Genomic DNA, 20,529 nt, shown 5'->3' on the forward strand with positions numbered 1-20,529 from the left:
CCCCGTTTGGGACTTCGCAGTCGGAGTTAGACAAGTTCTTACGACCCACGGCTTACGCGTTTCAACCTCCTATTATGTCGGAATGTACGTCGGAGTGTTGCCATATGCAGCGACAGCCGGACGCTCCATAAATAGCGATTTGGGGTTACGTCGAAGAACCGTCGCATCGCGCGAGGAATAAAATATTCATGTATACATATATATATATATAGATTTCTCGCAAACATATCCCGATATAACATTTTCGATTGTACTCTTTACAATATTTAAAAAATCGAGATATAAATGAACTCTACCTTGTATTAAATATATTCGATGCTTTCAAATTTTTAAAATGCGAAAAGTATATCTATATAATATTATTTTTGTAATTCTGATAAATGTAGAATACAGAAAACTTGAATTTTTTGCGATATCTCTTTTTGATGATAACTTTTATCTTTATGGAAAAACCTGATCAAAAATTAAAGAACCTTCAATAAAGCCTCGATCAAGAGATGACAATATCGGGAAGAGTCGGGCCACACACTTCCGGTAGCCACGGCCCATAAATTGGTGCGCGTGCACACCGTGGAGCATCCTCGGTGGTGTTTATAGCGGCGGATAACAAAGAAAGTAACAGAAACGCCAAAGTGTGTGTGTGTGTGTGTGGTAAGAGAGGCGCGGCTAATTGGCCGTGGATACCGGATACCGGGTGCGAGGAGTTTCACTCGAGAGCTCGTTTCTATATATATATATCTCTCTCTCTTTCTCTCTCTTGCCGTTCTCGTCTTGCGCGGCATTCACTTCGGTCCCGGCGATCGTCGTCCCCGGGGAGTCGGGAAAACGTGTGCCGGATGCTCTAGCGAGGCTTCGCACGGACTTGTCGACTTGAGGACTTGGTCGCGAGGGAATCGAACAATTGTACGACATCAGAAAGAAACTTGATCTTCGAAAATAGCATTGTAAATATGAAAAAATTAATACAATGCGATATAAAAATAAGCACAAATTTTCGCGGAAAAAGTGTCTAGAGATAAGTTATAATTAAAGATCAACTTGATTTTTCATTTAATTTTTTTCAATATATCAGTTGATATAATTATAATTAGTAATAAATAATTGTAATTACTATGTAAATAAGTATGATGATATGTGTGTCTTTAATTTAAATCTTGCGCTGCACTATGTAGTCTTAAATAAGAACGTTAAGAGACTAACGTTTAGAAATGATTATTTACAATTTCGAAAGCGATACGTGCAATATTAAAGGTTTAATCTCAAGATTAAATTACTGCTATAACGCAGTCAGACTATGCAACCTCGTAATGTTCCGCTGTTACGACATGAGTAATCATTAAAACGTTTCGAGACATTTCAAAAAACAAATCCTGCCGTGATCACAGCGGAATATTGAAAGATATGTGTGCCCCATCGATATATTCTATAGGACTTTATATAAGATGTATAATGTGCTAGAATCGATTTTTTTATCATTTAAAGATTTTTTTCATTCTGTAATATATATAGAATAAATATGGTAATATATAAAAATGTATAATATTATTCTCTCTATGTTATACTGAAATACGGTTGTGTGAAAAAAGTCGTGTGATTTTTTTTTAATGAACTGCTATATAGTTCCTTCTAACTGTGTGTCTAATAGCCTCGAGTCTTTTCTTCTTTCTATGTCCTTGTTGATATCCATTATAATTCGCACCATGGTACCTCGAAATCACGTCGTTCTCCGAAATCCTAAAAGGCACTCAGCAGTTTGACAAAGAGAAAGGTAATCGGTGGTACCTATCGCTCGCGATACGGTGGATTCGGAATATCCCACGGGGAGCAGCGAGCTCCGTTCCTCCCCGCGAAGGTTCCCGGATAGGAGATCCGTGAATAAGTAGTTCGGGAGCTTATTTGTAGCGAAGGGGGTCGGCGAGCGCGCGGTAGTTGGAAAGGGGTCGATACGTATCGCGATTTGCCGCACTGTCGGGTTATCGGATAGGTATATCGGTCGGCGGGCAGAAGGGGGAGGTCGGTAGAAGGGAGGTCGATTCCCTGTCTAACTCTACCGGGTCGACCCCCGCCCTAAGCGCCTAAGCGCCCACGCCCGCATCATCGGGTGTCAGGTCGCCTACGGTAGATAAGAATCATCAAGGCGTGCTCTATCGGTCTCATCTCCGGCCACCCTCTTACAATCTCTCCCGCGCGCTCTTTCGGTCTCCTCTCTCGGGACATCAGCAGCGGCGAAGGCTATAGAATACGGCTCTTCAGGGAAAAACGAGGAAGAAAGACGACAAGAGAGAAAGGTAAGAAGGAAGAGGATGACGAGGACGGAAGAGACCCGTTGACGCCGTTCGCGCACGGGACAAAGACGGAAGGTTCTCGGCGTTGCACGTCGTTGCACAGACGAATCGAGGGACACGGAGTCTATTTTTGTCGGGTGGCTGCGGCGGTGGCGGGACAAAAAGCCTGCGGCTTCTACCCCGTCTCTCTCTCTCTCTCTCTCTTTCTTTTTCTTCAAACGCTTTTTTCCGCATTTCCCTCTCCATCCCTCATTCTCGTTCGTCCCATCTTCTCCTCTCTTCCCTTTCGTCACGGCGGTCCCTCTCACTCTTTTTTCTCCTCTCTTGCTACGCCTCTTTTTTATGCCACCGCACAACCTCGGTCCGTCTCTCTCTCTCTCTCTCTCTCTCTCTCTCTCTCTCTCTCTTTCGCGCTCATTTCTCTCTCTGCCCGACGCGCGCACCCCCCGTCCCTTTTTCTCCAGCGTTCTTCCTCTGCTTCTCTTGCTCCCGAACACAACCATCTCCGTCGCTTTTTCGCTGATGTTCCCTTCTACCTCCCTCCCCCACGCATGCCCTTTTCCTGACGTGAAACCGATCGCGCAAGTGAGTGAGAGCAGGAAGACCAGAATCATATAGAGAACGAGAGAACGAGGAAGAAAAAGAGAGAAAGCGAATCCGAGTCCCATATACACACGAGCGAGCGAAAACGCGCCACAGGAGTGCCGGCATGAAAGAAAGAGAGGCGGGAAGGAGAGATCAGGGGGGATGTACTGGGGAAGAGCGATGGGATACGCCGCGGGCGGAAAGAGGAAGAGGAAGGAGAGAAACGTGGATGCTGAAGAGCGGACGTGCGAGCGGGACGCGGCGAACGAGTGGAACGAGGTAGATCGTGATAGGGAGCCAGACAGAGAGCGAGATAGGTGTCGGAGAGAGAAAGAGAGAGGTAGAATGGAACGGGCGGAGGTTGGCAAGCAGGTTGAGGAAAAAGGCCGAGGCTCCCTTGGCGGCCCGCTACTAATTGCCGCCGGCCGCGGTTACGTGCCGCGCGTTATAGCCGCCGAGTGCGCGAGAAGGTCGAGGGGGCCGAGGGAACGAGACGACCGGGACCCCAGAACTCAGCCGCCCAGAACGGCTCAGCCGGTCCCGAGTTCTCGGTGCGGCGCGTACGCGCTCTCGATCCGCGCGCTTTCGTTCCGTGTAGCCGTGTAGCGGATGAACAGCGAGTCGGTATGTCGGCCGGTATGCGAACCACCAGCAAAATCTCTTCTCTCTGCGAGAGCAGCGACGAAATTCGCTCCGCTAAGCGGAGAGATATTCCCGCCGCGATCATAACGGATGTGTGCGCTGCCGTATCGAATGGGTTCGAAATGAAATGTAGGAACTTAGGTTCGATACGAATCTAATTGGCGTACTATGTAATTAATGCGATATATGCGATGCGAAGGAATGTGATATCCATCGTTGTATTTTGCTATAGTTTTCTAATCGCATTCTGAAAATTTCGCACATCTCTTCGCAAATTCTCTCCCAATATTTTTGTTGAGAAAAAATCCATCTCTAATTATTTCACAATGTTAAGTATTTTAAAATATAAAACATGTTAGTGCAAAAATTGGTAAAATGCAATAATTTTAAGATAACCTAATATAAAGCGAAATATATATATGTCATATTCCAGATGTGTATTAATTTTTGGAGCAGAGAATATACATCGCTAACGGTATCCCGGGGGTGAACCAGAAACTCTGCTCCTGTTAGTTCATTTACAGAGTAAGCGTACCGAGTTAAGGCCCGGAAATCCAGATTGCAGTGTAGTATTTCACGCTACCATGGCTGCTCTGTCGCTTCTAACACCGCTCCTCTTATCCATGCACCTAGTGCAGCGAGTCTGTTTTAATGCTTGGCAAATTTCGCGCCGTTCTGCTTTCTTCGCGGATTGTTTTGCGGGAAGAACCCGTAGGATGAATTCATCTTCCGGATTTACCGTTCTCTCGATCTCCTTCCAGAATAGCAAAGCTATTAACCCTTACGTGACTGCATTTTAATCCCTTCAGGAAAAATAATACTTGTCCATATTTTTCACGATACTTTAATATTTGATTTTTTTAAATTTAATTTTTCATAAATCTAATAAAAAATTAGAATTGAAACGCTTTTCTATTTACTAGACGAAAAATTGTTCTTGAAATCAAAGTTACACGGCGTATCTTTTTTACGCGGTCAAAAATTCTCCGGATAAATATTCAGAATAGATTTCATAATTTATTTAAAATTCAACTTTTGGTGTAATTTACATCACAGAGTTCGAACTTGATCGAAAGGATGATTCATGTAAATTGAGAGACGAGCATGCATAGCATTACGTAACAATGTAGCAAATCGGTGGTGAGAAGTTCACAATTTTAGCAGGCGAAAAATTCGGAGTAACGAAGGGGTTAATCTCGGGGTATTAGCACGAGCGCACGAACGAAGAGCGTGCACTTTGGTTGTCGATACGAAGATAGCGACGATAACAATCTTTACCCAACATTACGGTCGTGATAAGCCGCAGACATAACTTAGCCTTTCCATGCACTCTCTTTCTCTTTCTCTCTCTCTCTCTCTCTATCTCTATCTCTCTTACGGATTTTATAAATAAAATTCTCCTTGCGCAATGGACCGAGTTCCATCGTGTCGCGAGAAAAAACATCATGCATGAGGCGTGACAGTAATCTAATTTTGTTAGACTGATTTGTATCACTGATACGTATATTAGAGAGAAGAAATTTTATAAAAATTAAAATATTATTTTAGCGAAATAAAAAATAAATGTATGTCGAAAAATATTTTCGTTTCAATGATAAAAATTAAATCATAAATATACCACAAAAGTTAGAACTAAATTATCGTAGTATGTTGCATTCTATTGTTAAAATATATATAACTTGAACGATATCGTTATTATATTTATAACATATCCATCCCCCCAAAAACGTGCATTTTTCTGTTAATGTATTTATTATTTTATTACAAAAAATGTTTCTCTTTTTTTTGCTTTGTATGTAAAAAGTTGAGTACAATTTTAAAAATCGAGCACGGGGGAGAAGGTTCTGTCCGGATCAGTGTGGCATGCTAAAAATAAAAATTCCCGCACGAAGCTCCCGTCGTTGCCGTCATAGTCGCTCGGAACCCTCTGTGTTCGTCCCTCACGGAGAGAGACCTCACGCGTTTCTCTTTAGTGCGTGACTCAGCAGGGCCGAAACACAGCGAGTATACGCCTCGAAGCCACCCTCGTTGTAGCCTCCCCTCTATCCCTTTGCCGCCGCCGCCGCCGCCGCTGCCGCCGAATGCAACCAGGCGGCGAACCCTGGAGCTCTCAATACAGACACACGTATACATACGTACACACGTAAGGGAGCGCGCGCACGTACTTTCATTATCGAGGCAGGGGCGGTGATAATAATCAAGCGCTGCTGCCTGAACTGCGCTAAGGGCTAGGCCGAAGGGCGCGCGGAGCGATCTTATATACGGAATATATCAGCATCGAATACCATTACGAAGAGCGACTGTTAACGGATGTTACTTTTTTATCTCGTATCGGCATCGATATTCGCGGAATCGAATAATGTGATTCATTTGACATATTCACCTAAAATCTGTATGTGTGTGTGTGTGTGTGTAACCCCAAAAAGCTAGAATTTAGAAATTACAATACCTAAACCTTTTTTTATCTCGTATCGATGTCGATATTCGCGGAATCGAATAACATGATTCATTTGACATATCATCTAAAATCTGTATGTGTATGTGTGTACCCTCGAAAAGCTAGAATTTAGAAATTACAATACCTAAACCTTTTTTTATCTCGTATCGATGTCGATATTCGCGGAATCGAATAACATGATTCATTTGACATATCATCTAAAATCTGTATGTGTATGTGTGTACCCTCGAAAAGCTAGAATTTAGAAATTACAATGCCTAAACTTTTCAGAGATACAAAATTTCTAATTGATTCTGTTTATAAGATACTCTGATCAAAATCGACGAAAAGTGAGGAAATTGAATGTAATAAAACGGCGAAATAAATATTACTGTAGAGATGAAATATAAATTTCTTTGCCCGCATGTTTCCCGATAATTATTCTTCTTTTAAAAAACATCGCAGCATCGGTCGGTCGATCGGAATTTATTTACGCATTCTTATCAATGCGGCCTATTCGTAGTTGTTCGAACAAAGGAGAAGAGATGCGAAACAAAGACGAAGAAAGAAAAGGAACCATTAGCGAAGAATTCGTAGCGTTCGCCAAAAATGCAGAGGACCTCGGGATCGCGTCGCTTTACCGTTCCGCCTTGCGAGTCGCCTCCGGTGAAGGAGGTCAACTGTTTTATTGGCTAAGGGTCGCGGCACACACCCTCGGAACCACGGTTTCGGTTAACCGAGCCAAACCCTCGAAAGCGGAGCGACGAATTATCGCCTTGGTTAACCTCCGCGCGCGCGGACCGTCTTTTTCCTCGTTCACATCTTGCCACCTATTCTACGGATGTCCTACTTCCCTTGTCCCATTGATTAAAAACTTCCAGCAGCGCTTCTCGAGCGCTCGCAATTTTCTCAAGAAATATCGTTGTTAGCAGGTATTTAGCAAACGCGATGGTTTGGTTATTATGTTCATACGCTATCTATGTATCACAGAAATTATCAGAGAAAAATAAAAGTCTGAATAGTAAATACGTGACAAGAAGACAGCCAACGATTCTTATGCAAGTGCGTTATTGCATACAGCATATATAATCATAATTTTGATTAAATTTATATAATATATAAAGTTCTCTCTCTTCTATCTTTTAGCTTTTTTCTCTTTTAAACTTATTAATATTTGTCATTTTCTAAAATTAACGATTGTATTTATAAACGTTCTTTTTTTCACGCAAACTGTGCTGCAGAATCTTTACGAAAGATAAATGTGTGATTATCGTGTTTTTCACATTTTTATCAAATATCAAGATTACATGTCGGATCGCTATAGCCAACCTAATAACGCTGCAATTCGAGCAGCGCAAGAAAATAAAAAAGTTTCCGCCGTCGCACGCACGTGAACGACGAGCGGAGCACTTACGCACGTGTGCTCACACACGTATACGCACACATATAGCTGCGGCTATATGCCGGCGGGCCCGTGCTTGTACGGGACCTTTAGCGGCTCACAAGCCGCAGTCGGGACGATCAATGACAACCTCTCTCTCGCTGCGTCCTCGTCGGCTTCACCGACTAAGCACGGTTAGTTCGCTTTCTCTCTCTATCTCTGCTTCGTAATCATGAGAAAGAAAGACGGAGAAAACGACGTAGCGAGACGAAGAGAGACAGAGAGCATACCAGCGCTCCCTCTCAATCAAGATAGACGCGCGAGAGGCTTAGCACCGAGAGAGGAGGCAAACACGGCGGCGGCGTTTCTCTTCACGAGGGGAGCAAGCGAGAACGTCTCGAAGCCACAGCCAACGGAGCCCGACGAGAGGGGAGGACTTATACCGCTTCGGGTCTTGGAATCGGAGTCGGCGCGAGGGTGGGGTGACGGGGGAGAGAACGAAGGGTGGCCGGTGTAGAGAGACTGTGCAAGAGAGGCACGAGGAAGGCACGGAACCGTAGCGAGACGGAGAAAAGGAGAGCGCGAGCGGCCAGTAGACGCGGCACATGAAGCGAGACAAAATAGCGGGGAAGGATGTAGAGAGAGAAAGAGAGAAAGAAGGAAGAAGAGGGAGAGAGAGAGAGAGGCAAACATAGAACAGGAGGAAGAGCCGCGGCCTGTCTGTGCCTCTGCTTCGGAAAGTGACTAATGACTGGCCAGACCTACTCTTCTGCCACCCTCGAGGCGAGCGAGCAAGCGAGCGAAAGGGACCGAGTGGAGCAGAAGAGGAGAGGAAAGAAAGCTCCTCTTTCCCGTGAGAGTTATCGTGGTGGCGAACCTTTCCTCTCCGTCGTTGTTATCTCGCGGCTCTCGACGACGGTCAACCGTGAAAAATGAGTGTCGCGAGCGGGTGATATTTTGCGGGACGCCGTGAACGGAAATGGAGTGGGTGTAAGAAAGAGAGAGAGAGAGAAAAAAAAAGAAGGACGGGAAGAATCTCGGAAGGCACGCAAAATCCCGCCGCCGTCGTCGCTGGACGAGAGGAGGATGAATCCTCCGCCGCTCCGACCACCCGGAACTGTGAATCCCGATCGATGGACCGAGCAAGCGAGCGAACGAAGCGGCGGAATTCTAAGCGCGCCCGCTGCGCTCTTCCTTTTCCGTGAGAAAGAGTGCCGCTTCGGCACCCGGAATCCCACGGCACCGCGACGCGCGCGTCGGAACCACGCAAACAGCAACCACGAGGTGTAACTAATAGAACTGCAATTTTAGAAGGGAGATAGAAAACGCGAGCACGGAATAGTTACTCCCCTTTCTATGAATTATTGTAGATTCGCGAATGAGAAAGAAAGATTGTATATTTATGCTTTCGATTCTGTCGCGACGTCGTTCAACATAAATTGAAGATAAAGACTGTATGCCACGCCAGTTAATAATGATCCTAATTGATTCCGGAAACTATAACGTAGCGACGAGCGACGATCAGTTGGACGAACTAAACTAAAGTTCTTCGAACTTGTTTCCGTTTCGACGCGATTTCGCAATGAAATAAAATTCACAGCGATTTATCGATGTCGAAATATCGAATAAAATAACACTGTAATCTCGCCGACGATTTGGAAGAATTCGCGGGGCGACGTCTGATTTTTGCGAGACTAGATCGCGCAGTATGCTACGTTAGGCAAAAGAAAACCGTGAAAGCGTCCGCCTCTCTCGCGATAGAGTGAAATGTAATTGAGCAACGGGGAAAAAGTGTACGCTATGTGAGAGAGAGCGTCTTACCGCGTGTGAACATCTCTTACAGATATACGGATGATAACGGGGCATCGGCTCCCTGATAGAGGAAACGATAGTACCGAGAGAACGAACGTTCGTGACAATTTTGACGAATTATTCTCCCCGACAATATTCTAGAAGATTTTTGCTCGTAAAAATACTATATAGTTCGCAAAAATATGACATAAGTAAATGCGCCATAAAATATAATAAAATTATAACTGTTATATATACTCGAGATAACTTTGGTTTATATATTAAGAAAGTATTTAAAAAAGAAATCGATTTTATATATTTATACGCTTATCAATGTATTGATAATTTCCATCTCGATGTGTCGAAACGTAAACCAATTTTGCAGATTAGATTATCACTACGTTTATCCGGTTATCCATAACCATGACCAGTTTAATCAAGACGTTCCAACGCGAGTAAATCACAGGATATTCTCGGAATATCAAGCGCAGGCCCGATAGGGCGTGCACGATGACGTGGCGCTGTTTAAGTAATTTAACGCGTTATCGGATAGCCTTAAAGTAGCGTATCAGGCGTGAGGAGGCAAAGCGAGAGATTCTATCGCAGGTTTCGTTTTGCCGAGTTCCCTGCGAGAAGACGCGGATAGAAAATCGCGGAAGCTGTACCAAAGAGAGACCGACCGGACGAATGGCGTGGCGCGAACGGCCTCTCTCTTTTCTTTCTTTTTTTTTCCTCTTTCACTCCGAGCTTGGCAAGGCTCCGGCAAGTGGATCGAAGCGCCGTTGCATCGACGTAGGTCTTTTCCTCCCTACCCTCCTCACCGACGGAGAGCGTCGGACGAGGTGGCGGCGTCGGCCACCGGCCGTGCCGTTACACGTGCGCATATACATAATTAGACGCAATTAAGCGGCCCCCTTATCTGCGCACAACGAGCTCTCTCTCTTTCTCTTTCTCTCTCTTACTTTCTGGGCATACCGCGCCCGAGATTTCTCGCAGTTTTGCTACTCGCCGTGAAGATAAATTCCACCAACCCGTAAAGCTCGGGTTTCAGTAGGCCGGCTGCGGTGGGCTCTTTTCCGCACACGATCGCCGCACGTGGAACGACCAATCTGCGTGGATAAAAGCCCGAAAGTCAATTTCCCAGGAATGAGGATAAGAAAGTAGAATTTATGGGCTGAATATATAGGACAGCTTCGTAGCGACGTTATTACCGTTCTCTGCGTACGGCGCGTAAGAAAATTGTTATAACCACTTCTTCGCTCTGAGCATTTGTCTTAAGAGTATCACTTGAAAAGTACGGTAAAAGATACCGGACGAACATACGTATCAATATGCAAATCTTGATGTAAAATTATGTTTAATTTTATCTATGAAACCTCGCGTGTATTTCACGTTAAATAAAGCTATATATATTCCAAAACTCGTAAGTAAAAAACGCGTAAATTCTGATGCAAAATATATTCCAAGGCGAAACTCATATATCGCGCTTCGTTAATTAATCTAAATCGCGGCGATTCTTCGAAGGACGAAAGATTATCTCTCGGTGCCCTTTTCGCAAACGATTTTAATTCCGTCTTCTTTCAACGACCACTCGTGAGCTCTACCTGCGAGAAACATTTTCCAAGGAACGTTTCTCGCGTTACGGAAGACAGGATAATCCGCTCGGACGTACTCACCTTGTTGTGCGGCAGCTGCGTGGGCACGTAGAGCGGCGGATCCAATCCCGGGCTCGTGACAGCATGACGTCCGATAATCCTGTCGGCCGGTTTCGCGTCGTAGCCTTCCGGCTGACCGATATGGAAACCCTTGCTCTTGACCCAGAAGCGGAACTTGCTGTTCTCCGCGCTGTTCACTTCCTCGCCCCGCAACGTCCTCAGGATACGCGCGTATTTCTTGATAGTGATAGTCTTAGTCTTGGCCAGATCGCCGTACGTTTTGATCACCCATGGTTGATAAGTGTTGAACATAGCGTCGTTTTGAAATTTCCTCGGCGAAGCGGTGGCCACGTCGGCTCCGTTCGGGCTCTTTTGCGCGCCGAATGAGCCGCCGTTGACGTTTGGCGAATACGACAACGCCATTCCGCTCTTCGCGTCTACAGCGGCGGAACCGTTCGCCGCGTATCCGCTGTTTAACGAGTTCGCGACGCCGGAAGCAGCCAAAGAACTGCCGGTCATGTTGGAAATGTCGAGGTACGAGACGGACGAGCTCTTACCGAGGTTCGTGGCGTTACCAACGAAGGTCGCCATGGAGGTCGACATGTACGGTGGTATCGGTGTAGGAGGCATGCCGAGGCTTCCGGCGCAGAGGCCGGCCGTTTGTCCGCCCGTCAAACCGAGCCCGGTCACGGAAGCGTACGACGGCACGTCCGACATGCTTGACGTAGTCGTCCAGCTGTTCGAGAGCGCGGTGCCGTTCGATATATCGCTCGAGGAGGAGGCAGCCGAGGTGGCAGCCGTCGAAGTGGACGACGACTTGGTCTGAGTGGCCGATCTCGAAACGGAAGTTCCGCGACTCCTCGAATTCTGGCTGTCGGTCGAGGTACTCGTGGTTGTCGACGACGCCGAGTTCGACGAGGAACAACTATTACCCTTCGCTCCGCTCGTCGAAGTCCCGCGGGACTTCTTCGTCGGCGGCTCGTCCCGAGAGCCACCGTTCATCGAGTTCAGATTGCCGTGGGACGGGCTGTTGTTGTTCTCGTTCCTCAAGCGCTTGCTCGATGACGACGTACTCGTCGTGGATGGTGACTGACCCGAGGGAGTTGGTGAGCTGTTCACCGGCGCTCTGCGACGCAGACCCATCATTGTCGTACTGGCCATATTCGCGAGTTGGTCGTTCGCGTGTTTACGTGTCGCGAGCGGCCTTTTGTTCTTCGCCGTTATCCTGCAACATCCGGCGCATCGACACTAAGCACTGCGAGCACCAAAGTCACACTACTGAGTTTTATCCACGATCACTCGTTTATTCGAGACTCGACGAGTCGTTTGCGGCGACGTTAACACCTTGGTATGTATCGTCCGAGGAACGCCCCGACGTTTTTCTTCGGGGATGACGATGACAGCGACGACGGCAATGCTGCGCCTGGAAACAAAAGAGGGACGAAATGTGACGAGGAAAATTAGCTATGCGCAATTAAGCGGCGGAAACGTTTAAGCGCGAGGGCGCCGCTAATGGACTACTAGCCGAGCGGGTGGAGGCTATCGTCAGTGGGAGAAGTAGATTATAGCTGCTCGGATATAATACGCGGCAGAAATTCACTCGGGAAATTGACTCCCGTCGCCTTCCACTTTCTGTCCGATAATAGACGCGCGGCACGGCGCCTCGCGCGCAAAAAAAAAAAACTCTCGCCGCGAAAAACTCTCCGCTCTATATTCTCCGCTCGGCCAGATCCGATCAGTCTCGCCTCTCTTCGAGCTTATTCGGGGTCTCGTAGAGGCATCAGCATCTAGCGAGCCATTTATTTTAAAAATGACGTAATGAGCAAAATTTCAGAAATTTCGCTAAAATTGAGAGATTACTTTGTATTTCTAGTTTATTTAATTTATCTAGATTCATCGGAATTCGAAACCTGTTGCTTTTAAAATAAATGTCTCACCTAAAAAAAATCTATACTTTATACTTTTTTTTTTGAAAATACACTTAAATTACTGTTATTGTAAATATTGCAAAACGGATGAACTATTCACTTTTAGACATCACTCGCTCTTGAAATAGAAATCTCGCGCTTCTTCACGTTTCAACTCTGAAACCGCTTATGAAGAAATGGAAACTTTTCGCAAGAGCAGCATTAGAGGATAGACGCTGACACAATTAGCTGCTTACACGGCATATTAAACAGAGAAACCGGTTAATCGCAACGACCTTCCCTTTTGCGCTCCGTGTGTAATATTCGAAAGCCCGATATCAAATTAGAATATAGCGTGCCACGTGTCATCTGAAAAAAAAAAATAAAACATCCCGTATAGGATCGAACAGTTATTGTTATCAACCTCCTGCGGCGTGTAGAGCCGAAAAATAATGAGATATAACGACCTAAAAATGAAGCTACCCTTCGTACGATTCTCACCCCTAGAGACACCCTCGATATCACGCCCTTCGATAAACGTTCTATCCGTCGCTGGTTTATCTAGAGGATCTAGAGATCCCGATATAAAATTACAACGATTCGTTCAAATTCATACGCGCACACACACATACATTGAATATAAATTTATATAGCAAAGCAAAGTGTTCAAAATCATTGTAAATGTATCGAAGATCTCTTGAGTCACGTACTGCGAATAAACGTGACCGAATAGAGTATAATCCGCAATCGGGAGCGAACCTAGGAGCGGGAATTAATTCGATAAACTCGATCGAAACGTCCGTCGACCTCACATCCGCTCTAACAGTCCGAGAGCGATGCTTAAAGCATCCTTAGATGGCAGGAACCGGATAATCCTCGGAATACCGGTAAGTCGCTCCGCGGCGACGGATATCAAAATGAAATCTCGCGGAGTCGCGGAAACAGTCAATTCCATCAACGGCCTTGGGCTGCGTTAACGGGCAAATTGTCGACACGTTCAATTGCAGGACACGTTCAATGAGCACGACTCGCAGGAATAAATGAGAATATAACTATTTCGATAAAGTTCTTCGAGATAGCGAGGAAAACAAAATATGGAGAATCATAGTTTCCTGTGTGTGTATATGGTAAATAAAATAATTAATAAATGCTATTTGTATTGATATTAATAAAATCAATTTCACAAATTATCATTAAAAAGAATACATAAATAAAATTTATACTAATTATTCGTGAACGGAATAGTTGTTTTAATGTCTGTAATAGATCGAGATATATCCCTAAATATCTTAGCTTGGATCGTTCGATATGTCTTGACGAGAGAATCACGCGAAAGTCTGGGGTGAATTTCTTATTTTCGCGATTACCGTTCTTGGGAATGTCAATCAACGAGCCGACCGACGGACCAGTTTCCGTGTAAAATGGTATACTCTGCGGTTTACTGGACAATCGAGAAACAAGCCCGCAAGCGGGAACTAATTCAATGAGGCCGATCGAACCGTCTAGCACAGGGGCTGGCACAATGGCCGGATCACGATGTACGCCGTCTCCTTCAACTAACGGAGAACCAGAGAGAAAGACAGGGAGAGAAAGAAAGAGAGAGAAAGAGAAATCACGATGCAAAATATGATGAAAAAATCGGAATATCATTGGCAGATAATCAATATTATCATGCACGGAGATACGATCGTGCGAAAGTGCAAATAGATTTATTTCAAGAGAGCCGCGATTCCTTAATTAATAGGCCAATTAAGTATCTATTAATTACTGCAGTCTCTCATTTAATCCGCCCCACCATCGAAGCAGACTCGCAGACAAATCAATGGGGAAAGACCAAAGCGGATAAAGTCGACTGATATAATATCAAACGGGATATTCGATGACGCTTTTTGATTACGAAAGAAAGTGTGAGAATAAAAGCAAAATCAGAAAAATATGAAAGTCAACTCCTCAATTGCCATATAATATTTAGTACGTGTCGCCGGAAAAATAACGTTAAACGATCGAATAGATATTACTCAATTTGAGAAAGCTATTCAAAATTTGAGTATAACTTGGAATATAAGATCGATAAATTATATTATCAAAAAGTCTTCGCATCTAGTTAGAATTTCATGGAGATGCATGAAATATTTAGGAGAATAAAATTTAAGCTTAAGTATTCGTGGCTTTGAAATTTTCAACTCTTGTTCTCTCGGAACGTAATGTTTCGAAGGAAACTTAATAAGTGTCTACATACGTGTATGTATGTATTCGAAGGATTAGGGAAATCCCAAATTAAGTTATCTCGTCGCGTTCCGATTTCATTGAACATGTACAGTGTGCAAACGCTCGCTGCGGATAGAAACCCGACTACGTGAAAAAAGTCGAAAGCCTGCATTCGCGAATAGGTGACCCGATTAGGTCAGCCGCGGATTGCGCTTAGATAACTCGCGACGAACAATCGGGAAACAAACCCGAGCAGCGGAACGGTTGCGGGAGAGCGGAAGGGGTGAAGGGAGTGAGGGGGGAGAGCAAATTCAATAAGGCCGATCGAACCGTCCGCGTCCGTCCGGCACGGTAGCCGCTATAATAGCCCCGGCGCGCGATATATCCGCGCGCTCCTTTAGGTGGCAGAAACGGGGCAGAAACGGGGCAGAAACGGGGCCCCGGGACAGCGATATGTCTCGGCTTAGAGCCGCACACAAGTCACGTAGTGGCATGGGACCACCACCGAGTATTATAGCGCGTCCCCTGTCGTCCCCGCAGACACCGTCTCTTTTCCCCTCTCCTCCCCTCCCTCGCTCGTTTCACCTCCTGTCCTTCCCCCTTCACCGCGTCGCTCCATCTTCCTTCCTTACTCTACGTATGCCATTCTCCCTCTCGCGCTCTCTATCTCTCTCCCTTCATGTACATATTACTCAGCGTATAATATGGGTGCCGCTCGCACACCGAGCGGCCGGGTGTCACGCTACGTGCTTCCTGCCCGCAGGCCATAGTGCGACAAAAGGCCTTATGTCCGCCCGCTCGTGGGACACTCGTGATCGCAATGTGTAATCAAGCTCGCATGGCCACTGTATTACCACGTACGCCCACCCGTTGTACGCGTGCATAACGCGGCAGTTTCGGTTATCCGTTTCCCGCGCAGGACGCCACCGGGTCCTCCCGTTCATCCTCCTTCCCCTCTGCTCCCCTCTTTGTCTACCCGTTGATCGGTTTCGTAACGGTGGCGTCTCGCGTCTCGCGGCCACCGACAAATTCGCGATCGCTATTCTTATCATCTGGAGAAACGTGAATGTTTCTTTGTCTTTTTTTTTTTTATTATCGCGAATAAAAGCAATATCTCTATGCGATATTTCTGAAATAAATTGCCAAATTTTGAATGAGAGAAAAGATTTATACTGTAACATTATGGTTGCATAGTCTTTTTTTTATCCTTTTTCAAAAAATGTAGAATACAATTAGTTCTCAACATTAGCTCTCACAATTTGACGATCTATAGATACCCTGTTTTTTAGAAGCTTGTTTATTCTCTTGATTTATTCAAAGCGAGTATTAATAATTAGCGTCAATCGCTCTACTTCTCTCGTTAAAAATAAAACTGCTAAAATTGAAAATTAACACAATTAAAATAAAATTTCTATTATTAAATAATAAAACTAGAGTATATTTCTTTTGATATTTGCAAAAACCTCAATGATTTCGTGACTACTAATTAAGGCAATTTATCGTACTTTTATTTTGTTAAATTAAGATTTCTAAATAAGAACATTCGTCGATGCAACTGCAGAATTCGCGAAATAGCTTCAATTTTCCAGCTAAAATCTGGCCGCGAACATTTTCGCAATCATAGTTAAAAGATCGCACGTCGAATTCCGACGACTTCACAAGTCGACAGACGAAGCTCAAAGAGTCCATAAACCGTGGCAATTTACGATCAATATAGACACATGTTTTGACGCGCGACCAGTTTGCGTGAAATTTCGAACGTTCGCGACAGGTTTATAGCAAACGTATATGATTAGCACGAAAGAGCCAAAACTCCGCCTTAGAATACGATGTAGACTAAATATCATCTACAGATGTAGCCACGATACTCACGAAAATCTCTCTTCAAAAACTCGATGCGTTTTATTTTCAAGTGTCGAAGGATCAGCGTAACGAGATTGCGAGATGCAAGCGCGTAAGCGTATTCCGGTCTTGTTCGGCGCAAGAGTTGCGCGAGAAGCTATATCCAACCTTAACTACTTTTATCGATCATCCATCAGATTAACGTAAGATAGTTTCAATAGTTGCCTTACATCTGGTCAGAGTCACTGCTTAGAAAAGATCATAGATAAGATTGACCCTATGACGTATATTTTTTAACGATTAACTTCTTTAATATCGTAATATTTCGAATCTAATTATTTTGTTTTGGTAGATAAATAATACACTTTATGGAGTAAATAATTAAAAAAAAAAAAAAAAAAAAAATAGGATTACGAATAAAATTGAATATGATATATGTAAAATCAGTCATCTCATTAATGAGAGTTAAATTTAAACAAAAAGTTTTGAACACAGCAAAAGACGACGTTTAATTTAACGCACTCGATTCGCTCAATGCTGCGAAATGCTACGCATTTACAAATTCTTCGGAAAGTTGCACATAGAGACAGAACGAGCTATCGCTGATAATGACGTTTTATAAGAGCACCGCAAACGAGTGCTTTGGATTTCCAATCCAACCTTCGTGCGCGTTTTCCATTGTCCGTCCACATCGAATTAAATTGCTAGTAAAAAGAACTAAACGCAACGATCGCGTGAGATCGAAATGGCGGTAATCTCTTAACACTTCGAAAACCGATAATGAGACTTTTCTTAGACATTCGACGACGAGACAATCTTAAATGTGATAACGGAACTTGAGTAAACGCTTTGACATACGTACACATCGATGATATCCTCCATCGAGTTAATCGCCAATTGATAAGAAAAATTACGTCCGACAGCGATAAGTCCTTCACAAAAGGATCGACCGATTGAATCGGCGCTTTTCGCAAACGGCGGCCCGTTAGATCCCGTCGGAGAAACCGTCGAATGCTCTTCTCGCGCGAGTCCCGAGTGGCGGTGCGGTAAGTTAAATTCCCAAACGGGCGGGTGTGGCGACCGGCCCGCAACGGGCACCGGAACGGATGGACGCTGCTATCTCTCCGTTCCTTTCCCTTCCATTCTCTTCCCTTCCTTTCCCGACGAAAAAAAAGAGGGAGATCTCTCCTTTTCGAGAGACAAAGAGAGAACGAGCGAAATCTCTAGACACGCGTCATTCGGAAAATCATTCAGATAGATTTCACGTCCTTTCGATCCGCGCTGTTCGCGTAGTACATCGATCGATCGTTAACTGACAATGAGAAACGTCGCCCTTTCGCGCCCTTTCGCGTCACGAGAGGGATCTATCTCTTGGCACAACCTAGACGCACAAGCCGCGATATAATCGAGTCGCAGAAATTAGAAAACGAATGTACGTTACTATATCGTTAACGTTCTTTTTTCAACTGTGCAAAATTTTGCAAGCATTTCGCACGCGTGATTCTGGTATCGATATATTTTGAAGCATGAGGCTTCTAACGCGAGATACGTGTATGAAAGAAATCGATTAATAATTTATAGCACTTATTTACATAGTACGTCGCTATGACTTTGAAATAGTTTCGCGAACGGTTTCATCCCTGAAAAATGTGTCGATGCGATGGATAGTATAAATGAAAATATATCAATTGATATAAACTAAAAATCGTGTATTCAGAATGAAATGACATAAAAAGGAGATTAAACCGAAGTCGCGACAACTCAACGGATAATCGGAAAAAACCGTTAAAAGTGTCGTAACTTTTTCAAACAAATTTTTCACCGATCACGTTGAAACGAGCATCGCGCGATTTCCACAATAATTTTTTCGTTCTGCATATGTAGAAAACTCCCGACATGAATTTCTGTATGATTTTTAAAGAGAGAGCAATTTTCAGAAGCAGAGAATCGTACAAACAGCGCAAAAATTATAAATTATGATTGAAACTCACTTGAAAATCGTCGTCTTCAACACTGTCACACTGGGATAATACGCATTGCTCGTTTTATGCACTGGCAAGACCGGCTCAAGCTCACTCGACTCACGAGACGCTTTCGGAACAAAGAATCCGAGTGGAGATCGGAAAAAAAAAAGAACGAAATCTTGGCACCGTCACCGATCTGCAACGAAGCGCGGCTCTTCCGTGTCCTCGCGTGCGTCCACCGAGTGCGCGAGATTCGTGCCGCGTGTCTGCCCGAAAGTGTCACCTCCCTCTCTCTCCGGGAGACTCCGACGTGCCGGCGAAGATCCGTGAAAGGAGGAAGAGGCGAGAGATCGTCCGCAACACGGTCGCGCGGACGAACGCCGTCGGACGGTGGCGGCCGCTTCTGTGCTCGCTTTCCTTTTTTCTCGCCTCTCTTCTTCCTCCGGGTAACCACCAGCCCGATGATGTTGACGTCGCGCGGCAACGAGGCGAGTATAGGAAGACCACTACGACCAGCAGGAGGAAGAGAAGAGAAGTGGAAGACAGAGTAAGCGAGAGAAACGGAACAAGGATGAAGACAATGAAATATGTGTGTATGTGTGTGTGTGTGTGTGTGTGTGTGTGTGTGAGAGAGAGAGGAGAGCGAGAAGGAAGAATCGGAGCAAGAACGCCGGCAGACTGGGTTGACTCGGTGGCCGAGCGGTATCTCACCCGCGAAAAGCGTCCCGCGATCAGGTGACAGCGGGAGTACACACCGGCGTTACTCGCGAGCAAGAGGGAGAACGAACGAGAGAGAGGAGCCGAAGACGGAGAAGGAGGACGGTTGACTGTCGCGACGAGACAAGGATAGCCGTGTCGCGAGCGGAACGTAGGGGGGATCGTAGAACGGCGCGGAGGAGGGCTAGGCGAAGGAAAGAGACGGAGTGCGAATGAGGGAGATACGAGAGGGTAAACGGGATAGAAAACCAGCCGACGGAGAGAGCGATAGCCGGTGCTCGTGCCTTCGCCGAGTGTAACTCGACTACCAGAGGAGGGCGAGGAGAGGTCTCGACGGGACAGAGTGGGACGCGAAGAAACGCCGCGCGCCAGGGACGAAGAGGGAGAAAATTTCAAGAGGGATAGAGAGGACACGTGCGTGTATGTGTGCGCGTGTGTGGGTGTGTGTGAAGCGAGAGAAAAAAGGACGGGGTCGGAACGACGGTGAGGGAGACGAGGGACGATACGGCCGTGGGTGACGAGGCCGAAGTGGGGTGCCGACGAGAGAGCGTACGAGCGGGGTGGCCGGCAGGGAGGCAGAGAAGGGCTCCCCGATCGCTTCTGAGTGCAAACGGTTCGGCGTGCGGTGGGACACTGGCAAGCAGTCAGGCGGGCGGGCTGGCTGAAACTGCTGTGGATAGCGGGTGGCGAGCGGCGCGGTGCGATACTCTACGGAACGGGACGGGACGGGCCGAGAGCGCCGAGTCGGGCCGGGACCCCCAACCAACACGCGCGCACACGGATGTACGCGCACACAAGTGCAAGGGTGGAGCGTTTGCGTGTAGTTGCCACCGACAGAGGCACCACGCGGAGAGACGCAACGGACACAGACGCGCGGTTCACACGGATAGAGTTGGAGTCGGGCTGTCGGACGGACGGTCGGATGCGGGATGTCGGGCAGGGAGGAAGGGCAACTAGCAAGGCAGGCAGGCAGGCAGGCAGGCAGGCAGGCAAGCAACGAGCAGGCTCGACGCTATACGAGCCTCACGCGTTACTACGCCAACGGCTCTCTGTGCCTTCCCTCGGCTCGACTCGGTCTCGCTCGGGCTCCCGCACTAGCCCGACTCTGCCCCGCC

General features: G+C 46.0%; 1 protein-coding gene across 2 annotated transcripts in view; it reads right to left on the reverse strand.

Annotated features, from left to right (window-relative positions):
• LOC115237576 (cell wall protein DAN4-like) overlaps positions 1-19,071 on the reverse strand; it is a 55,054-nt gene extending 35,983 nt beyond the window's left edge. Inside the window, exons 1-2 of one of the 2 annotated variants that reach the window (XM_029810710.1) lie at positions 18,725-19,071; positions 10,798-12,199 (exon numbers count right to left, since the gene is read on the reverse strand). In XM_029810710.1, the coding sequence (XP_029666570.1) occupies positions 10,798-11,937 (1,140 nt within the window). In that variant the 5' untranslated portion in view covers positions 11,938-12,199; positions 18,725-19,071. Of the gene's footprint in view, positions 1-10,797; positions 12,200-12,940; positions 13,039-18,724 lie in introns of those variants that run through there. The other variant, XM_029810711.1, reaches the window with a different exon arrangement.
• Between the last annotated feature and the right edge of the window lie 1,458 nt (positions 19,072-20,529).

Source organism: Formica exsecta, unplaced genomic scaffold (assembly GCF_003651465.1).
Source record: "Formica exsecta isolate Colony F162 unplaced genomic scaffold, ASM365146v1 scaffold3, whole genome shotgun sequence".
NCBI classification, from domain to species: domain Eukaryota; kingdom Metazoa; phylum Arthropoda; class Insecta; order Hymenoptera; family Formicidae; genus Formica; species Formica exsecta.